This window comes from Heterodontus francisci, chromosome 10 (assembly GCF_036365525.1).
Source record: "Heterodontus francisci isolate sHetFra1 chromosome 10, sHetFra1.hap1, whole genome shotgun sequence".
Lineage (NCBI taxonomy): Eukaryota > Metazoa > Chordata > Chondrichthyes > Heterodontiformes > Heterodontidae > Heterodontus > Heterodontus francisci.
Genome location: NC_090380.1, coordinates 22,416,083 through 22,432,410, shown reverse-complemented (window position 1 = coordinate 22,432,410; position 16,328 = coordinate 22,416,083). Strand labels below are relative to the sequence as shown.

Below are 16,328 nucleotides of genomic sequence, written 5' to 3'. Positions count from 1 at the left end.
CGAGTAATTACAGGCCAGACAGTCTAACCTCAGTAGTGGGCAAATTATTGGAATCTATTCTGAGACAGGATAAACTGTCACTTAGGCACAGGTTAATCAAGGATAGTCAGCATGGATTTGTTAAGGGAAGATCTTATTTGACAAACTTTATCAAATTCTTTGAAGCAGTAACAAAGAAGCTAGATGAGGGTAGTGCAGTTGATGTGGTCTACATGAATTTTAGCAAGGCTTTTGACAAGGTCCCACATGGCAGACTGGTTAAAATAAAATCCCATGGGATCCAGGGAAATGCAGCAAGGTGGATACAAAATTGGCTCAGTGGCAGGAGGGCTGTTTCCAGTGGTGTTCCACAGGGCTCAGTATTGGGTCCCCTGCTTTTTGTGGTGTATATTAACGATTTGGACATAAATGTAGGGGGCATGATCGAGAAGTTTGCAGACGACACAAAGATTGGCCGTGTGGTAGATAGCGGGGAGGATAGCTGTCGGCTCTAGGAAGATATTGATGGTCTGGTGAGATGGGCAGAAAAGTGGCAAATGGAATTCAACCTGGAGAAGTGTGAGGTGGTGCATTTGGGGAGGTCACACAAAGCAAAGGAATATACAATTAATGGGAAAATACTGAGAAGTATAGAGGAAGTGAGGGACCTTGGAGTGAATGTCCACAGATCCCTGAAGGTAGCAGGACAGGTTGATAAGGTAGTTAAGAAATCATATGGAATCCTTTCCTTTCTTAAACGAGTTATAGAATACAAGAGCAGGGAGGTTATGTTGGAACTGTACAACTCATTGGTTCGGCCACAACTTGAGTACTGTGTGCAGTTCTGGTCACTTCATTACAGAACGGATTTAATTGCACGAGAGAGTGTACGGAAGAGAGTTACGAGGATGCTGTCAGGACTGGAAAAATGCAGCTATGAGGAAAGATTGGATAGGCTGGGATTGTTCTCCTTGGAACAGAGAAGGCTGAGGAGAATTCTGATTGAAATGTACAAAATTTTGAGGGACTTGGATAGAGTGGAGGTGAAGGGCCTATTTACCTTAGCAGAGAGGTCAGTGACGAAGGGGTATAGATTTAAAGTGATTGGTAGAAAAATTAGAGGGGAGATGAGGAAACATTTTTTCACCCAGTGGGTGGTGGGGGTGTCTGGAACTCACTGCCTGAATGGATGGTTGAGGAAGAAACCCTCAACTCATTCAAAAGGAGTTTGGATATGCACCTTAAGTACCGTAATCTGCAGGGCTACAGACCAAATGCTGGAAGGTGGGATTCGAATGGGTGGATCGTTTTTTGGCTGGCATAAACACGATGGGCCAAATGGCCTCTTTCTGTGCCTTAAACATTCTATGATTCTACCCATCTGCTCCACCTTCAGTGCCCTAGTCCCTGTTAAAACATTACTCTCTCTCTCACCCCGGCCCATTCCCCTTTACAGCCCTCATCTCTGCTCCCTTAAGTCTAAAGTACACAGATTTGAATGGATATGACGGACAACTGGTTCAACCATCCACCACCAGATCTGGCTGGACTACTTAAAACACTATTGGGTCCTGTTCTCACCTGCTAAAACTTCTCACTATTCCAAGAATCATCCTGGAATGCAAAGATAACCCCCGGTTTCTTTTCTTTACTGCAAACTTTCTTCTCAAATGACTCTCCCCGTCTGCTCCATCCTCACCTCCAATGACAAGTGTGAGGCGTTCACAGACTCCTTCGTCACCAAGATTGAGACCATCTGATTAGCTGCCTCTGCCATGTGCCTGCCTTCATCTCGCCCACCGGGCCAACTGTGCTCAAGGGCAGCCCCCAGCCCTACCCCTTAACCTATTTCCTTCTTGAGTTTCTCTCCTATCACCCCTCATGCTCTCTCCAAGCTCACTTTGTCCATGTGACCCACCTACTGCTGTCTCGACCCTATTCCCACTAAACTGCAGCCGGAGGCAATGGCATAGTGGTAATGTCACTGGACCAGTAACCCAGAGACCCAGGCTACTGCTTGGGGAACTTGAGTTGGAATCCCACCATGGCAGATGGTGAAATTTGAATTCAATTAATCTGGGATTTAAAAAAATAGTCTAATGGTGACCATGAAACCACTGTCAATCTAGTTCACTAATGTCCTCTAGGGAAGGAAATCTGCTGTCCTTACCTGGTCCTTAATGTGACTCCAGACCCAGAGCACTGTGGTTGACTCTTAAAATGCCCTAGCAAGCCACTTAGTTCAAGGCCAATTAGGGATGGGCAATAAATGCTGTCTTAGCCAGCGATGTCCACATTCCAAAAAACTACTGACCACTCACCTTCCCTTCCTGACTCCCATGTTAATTGAGATTGTTAACGGTTCTCTCTCCTCAGGTTCTGTCCCTCTCTCCTTCAAATCTGCTGCCATCACCCCTCGCCTCAAAAATCCAGTCTTGACCCCCTCCATCCTTGCGAAGTACAGCCCTATCTCCAACCTCCCTTTCCCTTGAAGATGTTGTTGCCTCCCAAATTCGTGGCCATTTTTCCTGGAACTCCATGTTTGAATCCCTCCAATCAGGTTTCTGCCTGTTCTACAGTACTGAAATGGCTTTTATCAAAGTCACAAATGACATACCATGTGTTATGACCGAGGCGGAAGGTGCGCACTGTCTTTTCTAGTTCTACTTCTCCACAGGTCACAACATATATTTAAATGTTTACCTGGTTACCGGTACAGCCACTCACGCCCTCTTTTTTTATCCTGGAATAAAACCAACAGGTTTCTTTAATAAACAACAAAATTATCAGTTTTTTTTATGAAACCAGACTTAACCAGTAACAAAGCAAAGCATTAACACAGAGTTTGAAATATAAAAGTTCCCTTTTTAGATTTCCTAATTACACTTACATGAACACTGGAAAAAATACAGAAATTCTCTCTGCAGAAGTCTATTACAAAAAAAGACGAAAAAAAGTACTTTGGCCTAATACTTGCTAATTCTTGATGAAAAAAGAGAAGATATGGAAGGAAGTGGGCGGCACAATGGCGCAGTGGTTAGCACCGCAGCCTCATAGCTCCAGCGACCCGGGTTCAATTCTGGGTCCTGCCTGTGTGGAGTTTGCAAGTTCTCCCTGTGTCTGCGTGGGTTTCCTCCGGGTGCTCCGGTTTCCTCCCACATGCCAAAGACTTGCAGGTTGATAGGTAAATTGGCCATTATAAATTTCCCCTAGTATAGGTAGGTGGTAGGGAAATATAGGGACCGGTGGGGATGTTTGGTAGGAATATGGAATTATTGTAGGATTAGTATAAATGGGTGGTTGATGGCCGGCACAGACTCAGTGGGCCGAAGGGCCTGTTACAGTGCTGTATCTCTAAAACTAAAAACTAAGAAGTCAGTTGTCCCTTTTTTGGTCTGACGTCCTGGTATATGGACACGGGTTACTAGGATCGTTTCAGAAGCAGCTCAGTCTGGGGATATCAAGAATTATTTTATTAGGCTTTCCAGGAGAAATGTGGCATCAGGGTTTTTCCACCAGCACACTCTTGAACCATAGGATTTTTTCAGCTTCTCAGGAGCTATGCAGCACCAGGGATTTTAGCTCTCCCACACTGGACCTTTGCTGGATTTCTTCAAAGAGGTAGAGAAGGAGATGAGCTGGGTGGTTTCTTTTTTCCTTGGAAGGAGAAAATCAACTGTTTTCAAACAGTTCACACCCTAACACACTGTCCAAAGCAAAACGAAAAGCAATATCTCAAGTGTCAAGCCTCCTGACCCCTTTAAATCTTGACCTGTGGGTTCTCTGTAAACATATTCCCCAGGGTTCACTAAGGTTTCTGTTGTTTATTGCTTAGAGCACATGACTTCCAGCAAGGCTGTTTTTGAACAATGTCTCGTTGTCCTTCCAATGAACTGTCAACAACAAAGCAAAATCCAGCTTCTATGAAATCTTCAGCCTTCCATTGAATTCATCTTAACAATTTATAAGTCCACAAAAACATATACGTAAAAAATATAGAAGCACTTTCGTAACACATGTGACCGTGACAAAGCCATCCTATCCCTCCTCATCCTTCTCAACCTGTCTGCAGCCTTTGACACAGTCAATTACACCATCCTCCCTTAACACCTCTCCAACGTTGTCCAGCTGGATGGGACTGCACTCGCCTGGCTCTATTCTTATCTATCCAATCATAGCCAGAGAATCTCCATCAATGGCTTCTCTTCCCGTTCCCGCACAGTTACCTCTGGTGTCTGCCAAGGATCTATCAATAGACTCCCTCCTGTTTCTCATCTACATGTTGCCTGCCACACCCCCCCCCCCCCCCCGCCCCGCCCCGCTCCATCCCCCACTCCGGCGCCATCATCCGAAAATACATCATCGGTTTCCACATGTATGCTGCTGACACCCAGCTCTACCTTAGCCCCACCTCTCTCGATCCCTCCTTTGTATCTAAATTGTCAGACTGCTGATGACGTCCAGTGCTGTTTGAGCAGAAATTTCCTCCAGTTAAATATTGGGAAGACAGAAGCCATTGTCTTTGGTCTCCATCACAAAGTCTGCTCCCTTGCCACCGATTTCGATCCCTCTACCTGGCAACTGTCTGAGACTGAACTAGACTGTTTGCAACCTCATTGTCATACATGACTAAGAGATGAGCTTTCAACCACATAACTGTACCGTCACTAAGACTGCCGATATCCACCTCTGTGATATTGCTGGTCTCTGCCCCTGCCACAATCATACCTTTGTTATCTCCAGACTTGACTATTCTAACGCAGTCCTGGCTGGACTCCACATTCTACTCTCTGTAAACTTGAGGTCATCCATATCTCTGCTGCCCATGTCCTACCTTGCACCAATTCCATTCACTCATCACCTCTGCTCGCTAATCTACACCGGCTCCGGGTTAAACAATGCCTCATTGTTTTAAAATTCTCATTGTCGAGAGGGCATTCTCTGAGATGTTTCATCATAAGGGCCGCCTCTCTGCAGTCATAGTCGACAGAATTTGTTGGGCTCTATCCCCACTTCTGCATAAGGGCTTTGCAGCAGTTGACAGCAGTCTTGAGGCGATTGAGACACAGCCAAGTGGGCCATGTTTCATCGGCTCCTGATGGGAGGGATTCCTCTGCCTCATTAAACAACTTATGAGCCTTCATCTGCAGATGTGTTGACCAATCAGTACTGTGTCAGCTGTGGGGGTTACAGTCTAGGGCTGGACTGTGTGTAAGAAGCTGCCCCTTTATTTGGGCCTCTTTATCCTTGGTACATACCTCACTATTATTACTTTTACTGAAACTCCCAGTATTGAATGTTACAGTGCATAAACGGCCCAGTTAGTCCAGCATTCAGATGCCACCACGAGTTCCAGTTCCCTTGCTACTGACTCCATTCCCCTCCATGGTCACACTCTGGTGCAGTCTTGTCATTTGCAATCTTTTCATTCTATTTAACCCAAAGCTAAGTTTTAAACTCCAAATCCTATCCCCTAATTCTGGTCTCTTGCGCATCCCTGATTTTCATTGCTCCATCATTGGCAGCTGTGCCTTCAGCTGTCTAATCCTAAATTCTTGAATTCCCTTCCTAAATTTCTCCTCATTTTTACTTCTCTCTCCTCCTTTAAAACATTCCTTGCAACAAACCACTTTGACCAAGGTTGTGACACCTGATCTAATATCTCTTTATGTGGCTTGGTATCAAATTTTGTTCAGTAACTGCCCTGTGAAGGGGCATTTTACTGCATTAAATGCCGTATATAAATGTAAGCTGTTGTAGTTATTTGCTTATCAACTCATCACTTGCCAGAGTTTGATATTGATAGAAGTTAGGAGCGGGTAGTCTAACAGTGATCTCATCTTGAGGTTGGGCTGCTCCCTGTGAAAGTGCATTGATGGCAGGTTTGATGAAATAAGTACCTTTATTGGACTTATGTTGACTATATAAAACATAGTAATATTGCCAGTTACGACCTTCATTTCCTTCTATCCCAAGGTTGTGTGACTTTGACAGTTTTTAACCGCAGACTAGACCATTTAAAACATTGCCCATTAAACAACAAAGGATGATAGGTATAACTTTGTAGTTCTAGTATCAGGAAAGGATGAACTGGCTAGATCTCTTTTAGAGAAGGCTGATGGATGACGTAATAGAGAAATGGTTTTGATAGAGTAGACACAGAGTGTTTCCACTTGTGGAGAAGAGCAAAACTAAAGGCCGTCAATGTAAGATAGTCATCAAGAAATCAAATATGGAAGAGACTTCTTTACCCAGAGAGTGGTGAGAATATGAAACTCGCTACCACAGGATGTAGTTGAGGCAAATAGTATGGATGCATTCAAGGGGGAGCTAGATAAGCAAATGAGGAAGAAGGGAAACGAGTATTATGCTGATAGGGTTAGATGAGAAAGGATGGGAGGAAGCTTAAGTGGAGCATAAATGCCATGGATTGGTTAGGCTGAATGGCTTGTTTCAGTAATTCAATATGATTGTGGGGCTGGTATATTAATATGTGCTGACCAATTGTATTCCCCACAGGAACTGACCAAGCGAGAGGTAGAGTATATGGCTTTGTCCAGGGATACCACCGAGACAGACCTTAAGCAACGCAGAGAGATCCGGGCAGGAACAGCCTTTTACATTGATCAGGTAAGTTGTATTGCACCTAGTAGATTCGCCACTTCATTCATTAATGTAACATGACTTAAGTTCCTGCTTTGAAAATACATCGGTATGTTGTTATGACCTCAGTAGAGACTGTTAACTTTACAACAGGAGATATAAACTTCCCAGAACAATTAAAGAATTACATGACAAAATATTATGTTTTAAGACTTTAGTATAACAAATAAAATAAAAATCAACATTAACCAAACTGGACAAATCTCCAGGTCCGGATGATTTGTGTCCCAGGATGCTGTGGGAGGCGGGGGTGGAGATTGCAGGGGCTCTGACCCTAATTTTTAATTCCTCTCTGGCCACGGGGGAGGTGCCAGAGGACTGGAGAACAACTAATTTGGTCCCACTATTTAAGAAAGGTTGTAGAGATAAGCCAGGGAACTACAGACCAGTGAGTCTCACGTCAGTGGTAGGGAAACTATTGGAGAAAATTCTGAAGGAGAGAATCTATCTCCATTTGGAGAGGCAAAATTTGATCAGGAATAGTCAGCATGGCTTTGTCAGAGGGAGGTCATGCCTAACAAATTTGATTGAATTGTTTGAGCATGTGACCAGGTGTGTAGATGAGGGTAGTGCAGTTGATGTAGTTAACATGGATTTCAGCAAAGCCTTTGACAAGGTCCCACATGGGAGACTTATCAAGAAAGCAAATGCACATGGGATACAAGGTAACTTGATGAGGTGGATTCAAAATTGGCTTAGCTGTCGGAGACAGAGAGTGATGACAGACGGCTGTTTTAGTGACTGGAAGCCAGCGTCCAGTGGTGTACCACAGGGAACTGTACTGGGTCCCCTATTATTTGTCATTTATATAAACGACATAGATGACTATGTGGGGGGTGGGGGTAGGATCAGTAAGTTCGCGGATGACACAAAGATTGGCCGAGTGGTTAACAGTGAGGTGGAGTGTCTTAGGTTACAGGAAGGTATAGACGGGATGGTCAAATGGGCAGAAAAGTGGCAGATGGAATTTAATGCTGAAAAGTATGTGGTGATGCACTTTGGAAGGAGTAATGTGACATGGAAGTATTCAATGAATGGCCTGACACTGGGAAGTTCCGAGGAACAAAGTGACCTTGGCGTGTTTGTCCATAGATCTCTGAAGGCAGAAGGGCAGGTTAATAGGGTGGTGAAAAAGGCATATGGGACACTTGCCTTTATCAATCGAGGCATAGATTACAAAAGCAGGGAGGTCATGTTGGAGTTGTACAGAACTTTGGTAAGGCCACAGCTGGAGTACTGTGTGCAATTCAGGTCGCCACATTATAGGAAGGATGTGATTGCATTGGAGGGGGTGCAGAGGCGATTCAGCAGGATGTTGCCTGGGATGGAACATTTAAGCTATGAAGAGAAGTTGGATAGGCTTGGGTTGTTTTCGCTGGAGCAGAGAAGACTGAGGGGTGACCTGATCGAGGTGTACAAGATTATGAGGGGCATGGACAGGGTGGATAGGGAGCAGCTGTTCACCTTAGTTGAAGGGTCAGTTATGAGGGGTCACAAGTTTAAGGTGAGGGGCGGGAGGTTTAAGGGGGATTTGAGGAAGAAGTTTTTTACCCAGAGGGTGGTGGCGGTCTGGAATGCCCTGCCTGGGAGGGTGGTAGAGGCGGGTTGCCTCACATCCTTTAAAAAGTACCTGGATGAGCACTTGGCATGTCATAACATTCAAGGCTATGGGCCAAGTGCTGGCAAATGGGATTAGGTAGACAGGTGAGGTGTCTTTAATGCATCGGTGCAGACTCGATGAGCCGAAGGGCCTCTTCTGCACTGTATTATCCTGTGATACTTAGTAGGTAGCTAATGCACAAAATTACAGAAAAAGGTATTTCCCATTAACTTATTCACGTACTCGAAAACTCCACACCACATTTATACATTACAGTGTTTTCATCAAAAAGGTATTCTTGCAGTTAAAAGTCCCAAACTCCAACCAGTTGCAATGGGTTGGATCGCCCACTGTCCTCCTCAAAGCCAACCTCCTCCGAGCTCACTTCTTCCGAGCACATTTGACAGATTTCTGTATTAAGGCAATCTCTGGTGATCCCGTTGGTCTTTTCTCCTCCACAAACCTTGAGCCTTCAAACTAGCTTCAAATCCGAGCAGTCTTTTGATGTATCAGTGATCTAAGGGCAGCTGTTTCTCTCTCTCTGTCTCTTAGTTGCACAGCTCTGCTATTCTTCCTTTCAGCCTCTAGACCTAGGAAAGCCTGTTGAATTTATCTAGATCAAAAGTCAATTATTGTTTGCTTTTTACAATTCTCAGAGACTATAAGTCTGTCCATAGCTAAACTACCTGGGTCTGCCTTTGTTTCCAAGTATTAAAAATTGCAATCGAATTTGAATTTTAGAGCCCCTGGCTCCCTGTTTACAATCTGAGAATCTGGGAGAGAACCAGAAAACGTTGCAACAAATGGGACATATTATCAAGACTTGTGAAGTGAAGAATGGACGGAAGCCCGAGTATGGTGGATGTCTGCCCATTTTGTGTCTTGATGCAGTTTCCAATGGGTCTGAGTGACAGGAAACTGAGTAACGTTGAATGGTTGTTATGCAGATTGGGGGAAGCTATACAGTGGGGATCTCCAGGGGTCGGTATTAGGACCACTACTGTTCTTGATCTGTATTAATGATCTAGACTTGGGTGCACAGGATACAATTTAAAAATTTGTAGATGACACAAAACTTGGAAGTATTGTGAACTGTGAGAGGGATTGTGATACACTTCAAGAGGACATAGACAGGCTGATGGAATGGGTGGGCACATGGCAGATAAAATTTAATGCAGAGAAGTGTGAAGCGATACATTTTGGTAAGAAGAAAGAGGAGTTCTGAAGGTGGTGCAGGAAGGACCTGGGGTTTCTGTGCACAAATTGTTGAAGGTGGCGGGGCAGGTTGAGAATGCGGTTAATGAGGCATTCGGGATCCTGGGCTTTATAAATAGGAGCATAGAGTATAAAAACAAGGAAGTTATGGTGAACCTTCATCAAACACTGGTTCGGCCTCAACTGGAATATTTGTATAAAATAGTCGTTTGGTAGTACAGAACTTGAGAATTGCTGAAAATAGGGACATGTTGTTGAAGCTTTTCGTCTTGCACTCATCAGGACAATACGCAAGAATAACCACTGTAAGGGAAAACAACAACTTATACTGCATGAGAAGAGAAAGCTGATTGGTTGGCAAGTGAACTCTGGTAGAGGCGATGCCATGGGGAATGCACCGGTTTACGGTGACTGACAGCTGCCAGGCTTTGCTTGAAATTTAAACCAGGCAGCTTGACGCTGATTGGTCAAGGCATTGCCCTGAGGAATAAACCAGCGAATGGCTGTCGCTTATTTTGTTCAGCTGAAACAGGCGCAATGTGTGTACATGTTCTTTCTGTCTGCAAAGAACAGGGCCCTGTGTGTTAATATATGTAGCTTCCAGTAAGCACAAATGTGCAACACTGCGAGCCCTACTGACAATCTTAAATTGGTTGTCAGTGTAATTTTTGGCACACTGCGGATTATTTAGCAAATGTTGTCCAGTCGCAGAATCACATCTAATGTTGGACACTGCGTTTTGAGTTTTGCAAGCACGGGCTGGTTGGGTACGGTCTGTACCTTGCCCGTTGCGAACAGCGGAAGGGACATGTTTGATACGATCAGGAATGAGGGACTTCAGTTATGTGGATAGGTTGGATAAGCTGGGGCTGTGCTTCTTGGAGAAGAGAAGATTGAGGTGGATTTTATAGAGGTTGTCATGCAGGCCTCCACCTGCCACAAATGAGGCACATTAATTTCGCCACATGGACATTAAATTTCAAATTGTTGCTGGGAAGAAGAGAAGGCCTATTACAAGGAATTGTCAGGCCCCTGGCCGGAAGGACATTTTTGCATGGTAACAGACACTGCTTGGAACAAAAGATCAGTCCCTGCTCCCAATATACAGAACAGACGTGGTCAGGCCAGTTTAGTCACATGACTAACTGGCTGTTGCAGAGTTTGAACTGAGAGTTTTAAGTTTGAGAAACAGTGTTTGAGGACAGAAAGCTCCTGGACTCAAGCAGACCTCCTCTCCTCCTGTCTGCTCCCATCTTTTTCTCGCCAGCTTCGGAATCCACTGAAGACACATGAACCCCAAGAGAGAAAAGTCTCCTACAGTGAACAAGGTTGAAGAAGAATACTGGGCCCCAACAAAAAACAAGAATGACCGACAATCAAGGACTCCACAGTGAGCTCGGAGAAATGTAATAACTCTTCAGATATTGCCTCAATCCTTTTCACTTTATTTTTCTTCTCTTTTCTGCCCCAATTTGCATGTGCGTATCACGTACGCGTGCTAGCGTGGGGCGCAGCGTGTATCTGTAGGCGTTAACCAAATTAGTGTTTAAGTTTTAATAAATTTCACTTTTCTTCTTTAAACCTAAGAAAGCCTGTATATGCTCATTTCTTTGCCTTGTAATTGGAAAGCAGTGAACAAGGATTCACCAAGGGGGAGCTCAAAACACTATGTTTGACCAGGTGAAGGCTGCGAGGGACCCTGATGCACCTTTCTCACCTGGTCATAATGAGGCGTTCAAAATGATGAGGGGTCTGGATAGGGTAGACAGGGAGGAACTGTTCCCATTGGCGGAAGGGTCGCGATCCAGAGGACAGCAATTTAAGGTAAATGACAAAAAAAGCAGTGGCGACATGAAAAGCTTTTTTATGCAGTGAGTAGTTAGGATCGCTGGGTTGAGTGCTACCTAGAACTGTACTCCAGGGAGAATGTTGTCACTGAGACTGCCCTCAATGCAGCCCAGCCTCTACCAGTCATGGATGAGCTGGACGTACAGCCAACAAAATCGGAACTCAGTAATGCCATTGATTCTCTAACCAGCGGAAAAGCCCCTGGGAAGGACGGCATTACCCCTGAAATAATCAAGAATGCCAAGCCTGCTATACTCTCAGCACTACATGAACTGCTTTGCCTGTGTTGGGACGAGGGAGCAGTACCTCAGGACATGAGCGATGCCAATATCATCACCCTCTATAAGAACAAGGGTGACCGTGGTGACTGCAACAACCACCGTGGAATCTCCCTGCTCAGCATAGTGGGGAATGTCTTTGCTCGAGTCGCTTTAAACAGGCTTCAGAAGCTGGCCGAGCACGTCTACCCTCAGGCACAGTGTGGCTTTCGTGCAGAGAGATCGATCATTGACATGCTGTTCTCCCTTCGTCAGATACAGGAGAAATGCCGCGAACAACAGATGCCCCTCTACGTTGCTTTCATTGATCTCACCAAAGCCTTTGATCCCGTCAGCAGATGTGGTCTCTTCAGACTACTAGAAAAGATCGGATGTCCACCAAAGCTACTAAGTATCATCACCTCATTCCATGACAATATGAAAGGCACAATTCAGCATAGCGGCACCTCATCAGACCCCTTTCCTATCCTGAGTGGTGTGAAACAGGGCTGTGTTCTCGCACCCACACTGTTTGGGATTTTCTTCTCCCTGCTGCTCTCACATGCGTTCAAGTCTTCAGAAGAAGGAATTTTCCTCCACACAAGATCAGGGGGCAGGTTGTTCAACCTTGTCCGTCTAAGAGCGAAGACCAAAGTACGGAAAGTCCTCATCAGGGAACTCCTCTTTGCTGACGATGCTGCATTAACATCTGACACTGAAGAATGTCTGCAGAGTCTCTCCAACAGGTTTGCGGCTGCCTGCAATGAATTTGACCTAACCATCAGCCTCAAGAAAACGAACATCATGGGGCAGGACGTCAGAAATGCTCCATCCATCAATATCGGCGACCACGCTCTGGAAGTGGTTCAAGAGTTCACCTACCTAGGCTCAACTATCACCAGTAACCTGTCTCTCGATGCAGAAATCAACAAGCGCATGGGAAAGGCTTCCACTGCTATGTCCAGACTGGCCAAGAAAGTGTGGGAAAATGGCGCACTGACACAGAACACAAAAGTCCGAGTGTCCTCAGTACCTTGGTCTATGGCAGCGAGGCCTGGTCAACGTATGTCAGCCAAGAGCGACGTCTCAATTCATTCCATCTTTGCTGCCTCCGGAGAATACTTGGCATCAGGTGGCAGGACCGTATCTCCAACACAGAAGTCCTCGAGGCGGCCAACATCCCCAGCTTATACACACTACTGAGTCAGCGGCACTTGAGATGGCTTGGCCATGTGAGCCGCATGGAAGATGGCAGGATCCCCAAAGACACATTGTACAGCGAGCTCGCCACTGGTATCAGACCCACTGGCCGTCCATGTCTCCGCTTTAAAGACGTCTCCGCTTTAAAAATGCGACGTGAAGTCCTGTGACATTGATCACAAGTCATGGGAGTCATTTGCCAGCAATCGCCAGAGCTGGCGGGCAGCCATAAAGGCGGGGCTAAAGTGTGGCGAGTCGAAGAGACTTAGCAGTTGGCAGGAAAAAAGACAGAGGTGCAAGGGGAGAGCCAACTGTGTAACAGCCCCGACAAACAAATTTTTATGCAGCACCTGTAGAAGAGTCTGTCACTCTAGAATTGGCCTTTATAGCCACTCCAGGCGCTGCTCCACAAACCACTGACCACCTGCAGGCGCTTACCCATTGTCTCTCGAGACATGGAGGTCAAATAGGAAGAAGAAGATGAGTAGTTAGGATCTGGTATGCACTACCTGAGAGAGTGCTGGAGGCAGATTCTATCATAGCTATCAAAAGGGAATTGAATAATTAGCTGAAGAAGAAAATAAATTGCAGGGTTACCAGGGAAAGGTGGGGGAATGGGACCAGCGGAGTTGCAATTGCAATGAGCCGGGATAGACACGACAGGCCATATGGCCTCCTTTTCTGCTGTAACCATTCTATGATTCTATCTTCAAGGCCATCTCACATTATTCTGGAATTCAGGAAACCAAATATCATTTTTGTCTGTGTGAAGGAGTTGTCGTTTGTTGCTATGTGACTGTAAGTGTACTGAAGGAATTGGAAAGGGCACACAAATATAAAGGAAAGCCATCTCTAAGCTTTTTCCTCTGCTTTTCTTCCTGTTAATACGTGGATTCTCATCTGCCTTCGTGTGAATTGTTGGAAATTGCTTTTGCCTTCAGCACTGAATTTTTGTCATTCTATGAAGAAGAGGAGACCCTATAGAGCTGGGTTGTCCAACATTTTGTGTTGGGGGTCACATTACAATTTTTGGCTTATGTAGGGGTCTGCTGAGACTACCCTCTCTCTCATTCTCTCTGTTCCCCTACTTTCTGCCCCCCCCACCACTGTCCGCCTCTCTCTGCCTCCCCTCTCTCGCTGCCTCCCCTCTCTCGCTGCCTCCCCTCTCTCGCTGCCTCCCCTCTCTCTCCGCCTCCCATCTCTCTCCACCTCCCATCTCTCTCCGCCTCCCCTCTCTCTCCACCTCCCCTCTCTCTCCGCCTCCCCTCTCTCTCCGCCTCCCCTCTCTCTCCGCCTCCCCTCTCTCTCCGCCTCCCCTCTCTCTCCGCCTCCCCCCTTCTCCGCCTCCCCTCTCTCTCCGCCACCCCTCTCTCTCCACCACCCCTCTCTCTCCGCCACCCCTCTCTCTCTCCGCCTCCCCTCTCTCTCTCCGCCTCCCCTCTCTCTCTCCGCCTCCCCTCTCTCTCTCTCTGCCTCCCCTCTCTCTCTCTCTGCCTCCCCTCTCTCTCTCTCTGCCTCCCCTCTCTCTCTCTCTCTGCCTCCCCTCTCTCTCTCTCTGCCTCCCCTCTCTCTCTCTCTGCCTCCCCTCTCTCTCTCTGCCTCCCCCCTCTCTCTCTCTGCCTCCCCCCTCTCTCTCTCTGCCTCCCCCCTCTCTCTCTCTGCCTCCCCCCTCTCTCTCTCTGCTTCCCCTCTCTCTCTCTCTGCCTCCCCCCTCTCTCTCTCTGCCTCCCCCCTCTCTCTCTCTGCCTCCCCCCTCTCTCTCTCTGCCTCCCCCCTCTCTCTCTCTGCCTCCCCTCTCTCTCTCTCTGCCTCCCCTCTCTCTCTCTCTGCCTCCCCTCTCTCTCTCTCTGCCTCCCCTCTCTCTCTCTCTGCCTCCCCTTTCTCGCTGCCCCCCCCACTCTCCCTGCCCCCTGCAAGTTCTCCCTGTGTCTGCGTGGGTTTTCTCCGGGTGCTCCGGTTTCCTCCCACAAGCCAAAAGACTTGCAGGTTGGTAGGTAAATTGGCCATTATAAATTGCCCCTAGTATAGGTAGGTGGTAGGGATATATCGGGACAGGTGGGAATGTGGTAGGAATATGGGATTAGTGTAGGATTAGTATAAATGGGTGGTTAATGGTCGGCACAGACTCGGTGGGCTGAAGGGCCTGTTTCAGTGCTGTATCTCTAAACATAAACCCCACAAGGAGTTAATCCCTTCAGGAGAGACTGTGAGATTGGAACCTAGTTCTCAGCGCATGCTTTTGACCCCATACTGAAATTCACTTCCTTGCCTTCAACAGCACCATTTCCTTGAAGTGCCCACAAAATCCAGACTGGTTGTGCAAAGCTGGGTGCATTCATTATGCAAATGAAAATTGCAGAATATGCAAATGGATAAGTAAATGTAAAGTATTTACTCTGATACAAATATTCCAAATTGCATAAAACAGCCACATTTTTATCTGATTGAGTAATGTGGCACAAATTTGTGTTACTGTAAATGCTTTTTAATAACCCTGTAAACTTGCTATAAATTGAGGATACTGAGACCAACAGAACAGAATGTGATTGTACCATTATGTAAGTTGCAATTTGCTCAGTTTCCTTGAGCTGTCATATGAGCATGAACCTGATCCTCAATATGACTCAGAGATAATAATTACTATCGTTCTTGATATAAAGGGCAACCTTTTCTGTACAAATGCTGTAATTGTATTTCTGTGCTCAAATGGGCAAGCAGTTACAGTCTCCATATAAATATGAGATCATTTGAAAGGAAGTAATTAGTAGTTTTTTTGTATTTTTCTAAGTAATGATAGTTACGTTGTTGACACATCTTCTACACACTGTCATCTGCAGCCTTTAAAGGCATTGTTTGTGTGTTTTGGGACCAAAAATAATCAGTTGCAACTAAGTCATATTGTTCAGTAGAAAATTCTGATTATGCATGTAAAGCCTGGTGCTGGATGGTTTTGAATTTCGATTTTATAAAATTCATTATTTTAAATTTTTGGTAGCTGCTTAATTTAAAAGTGACAAACAGATTTTCCCTCAGTGAGGTTATGTAATATTTGCTCTCATTAATGTGACATTTTAAACACGGTGCCTTGAGAAGTATATACCAGAGGTTCCTAAACTTATTGCATACCCTCTTCCAGAGCTACAACTGCTTGCATATCCTTACCAGCACTCAGTTTAATATTTTAACCCCTTTAAGGCCCAAGCATTGTACAAAATGTACAAATTAGAATATTCCTATACAACTTAAGCAATGCTTTAATAGAACAACTTGACATTAATGTGATGGATGAGGTTGTTTGTTCAACCATAATGTTTAGAGTGATAGATGTTGGATTGAATTGTAAGTTGTTTTCTACAACAAATGGCCCAAAGACTCGGGGACACAGTTAAAAGTTTTGGGCAAAAGATGCAGGGGGAATATGAGGAAGCACTTTTTTACACAGCGGGTGTTAATGATTTAGAACTTGCTGCCCACAAGGGTGGTGGAAGCAGAGATGATCAATGACTTCAAGAGGAATTTGGATGGCCACCTGAGAGAAATAGATTGCAGGGTGATGGGGATCGAGC

The 16,328-nt window shown here is 45.6% G+C and overlaps 1 protein-coding gene across 2 annotated transcripts in view; it reads left to right on the top strand.

Annotated features, from left to right (window-relative positions):
• Window positions 1–16,328, top strand: part of vwa8 (von Willebrand factor A domain containing 8) — a 402,749-nt gene that overhangs the window by 60,772 nt on the left and 325,649 nt on the right. For both annotated transcript variants that reach the window (XM_068040239.1, XM_068040240.1), the window contains one exon: window positions 6,499–6,609. In XM_068040239.1, the coding sequence (XP_067896340.1) occupies window positions 6,499–6,609 (111 nt within the window). The remainder of the gene's footprint in view (window positions 1–6,498; window positions 6,610–16,328) is intronic.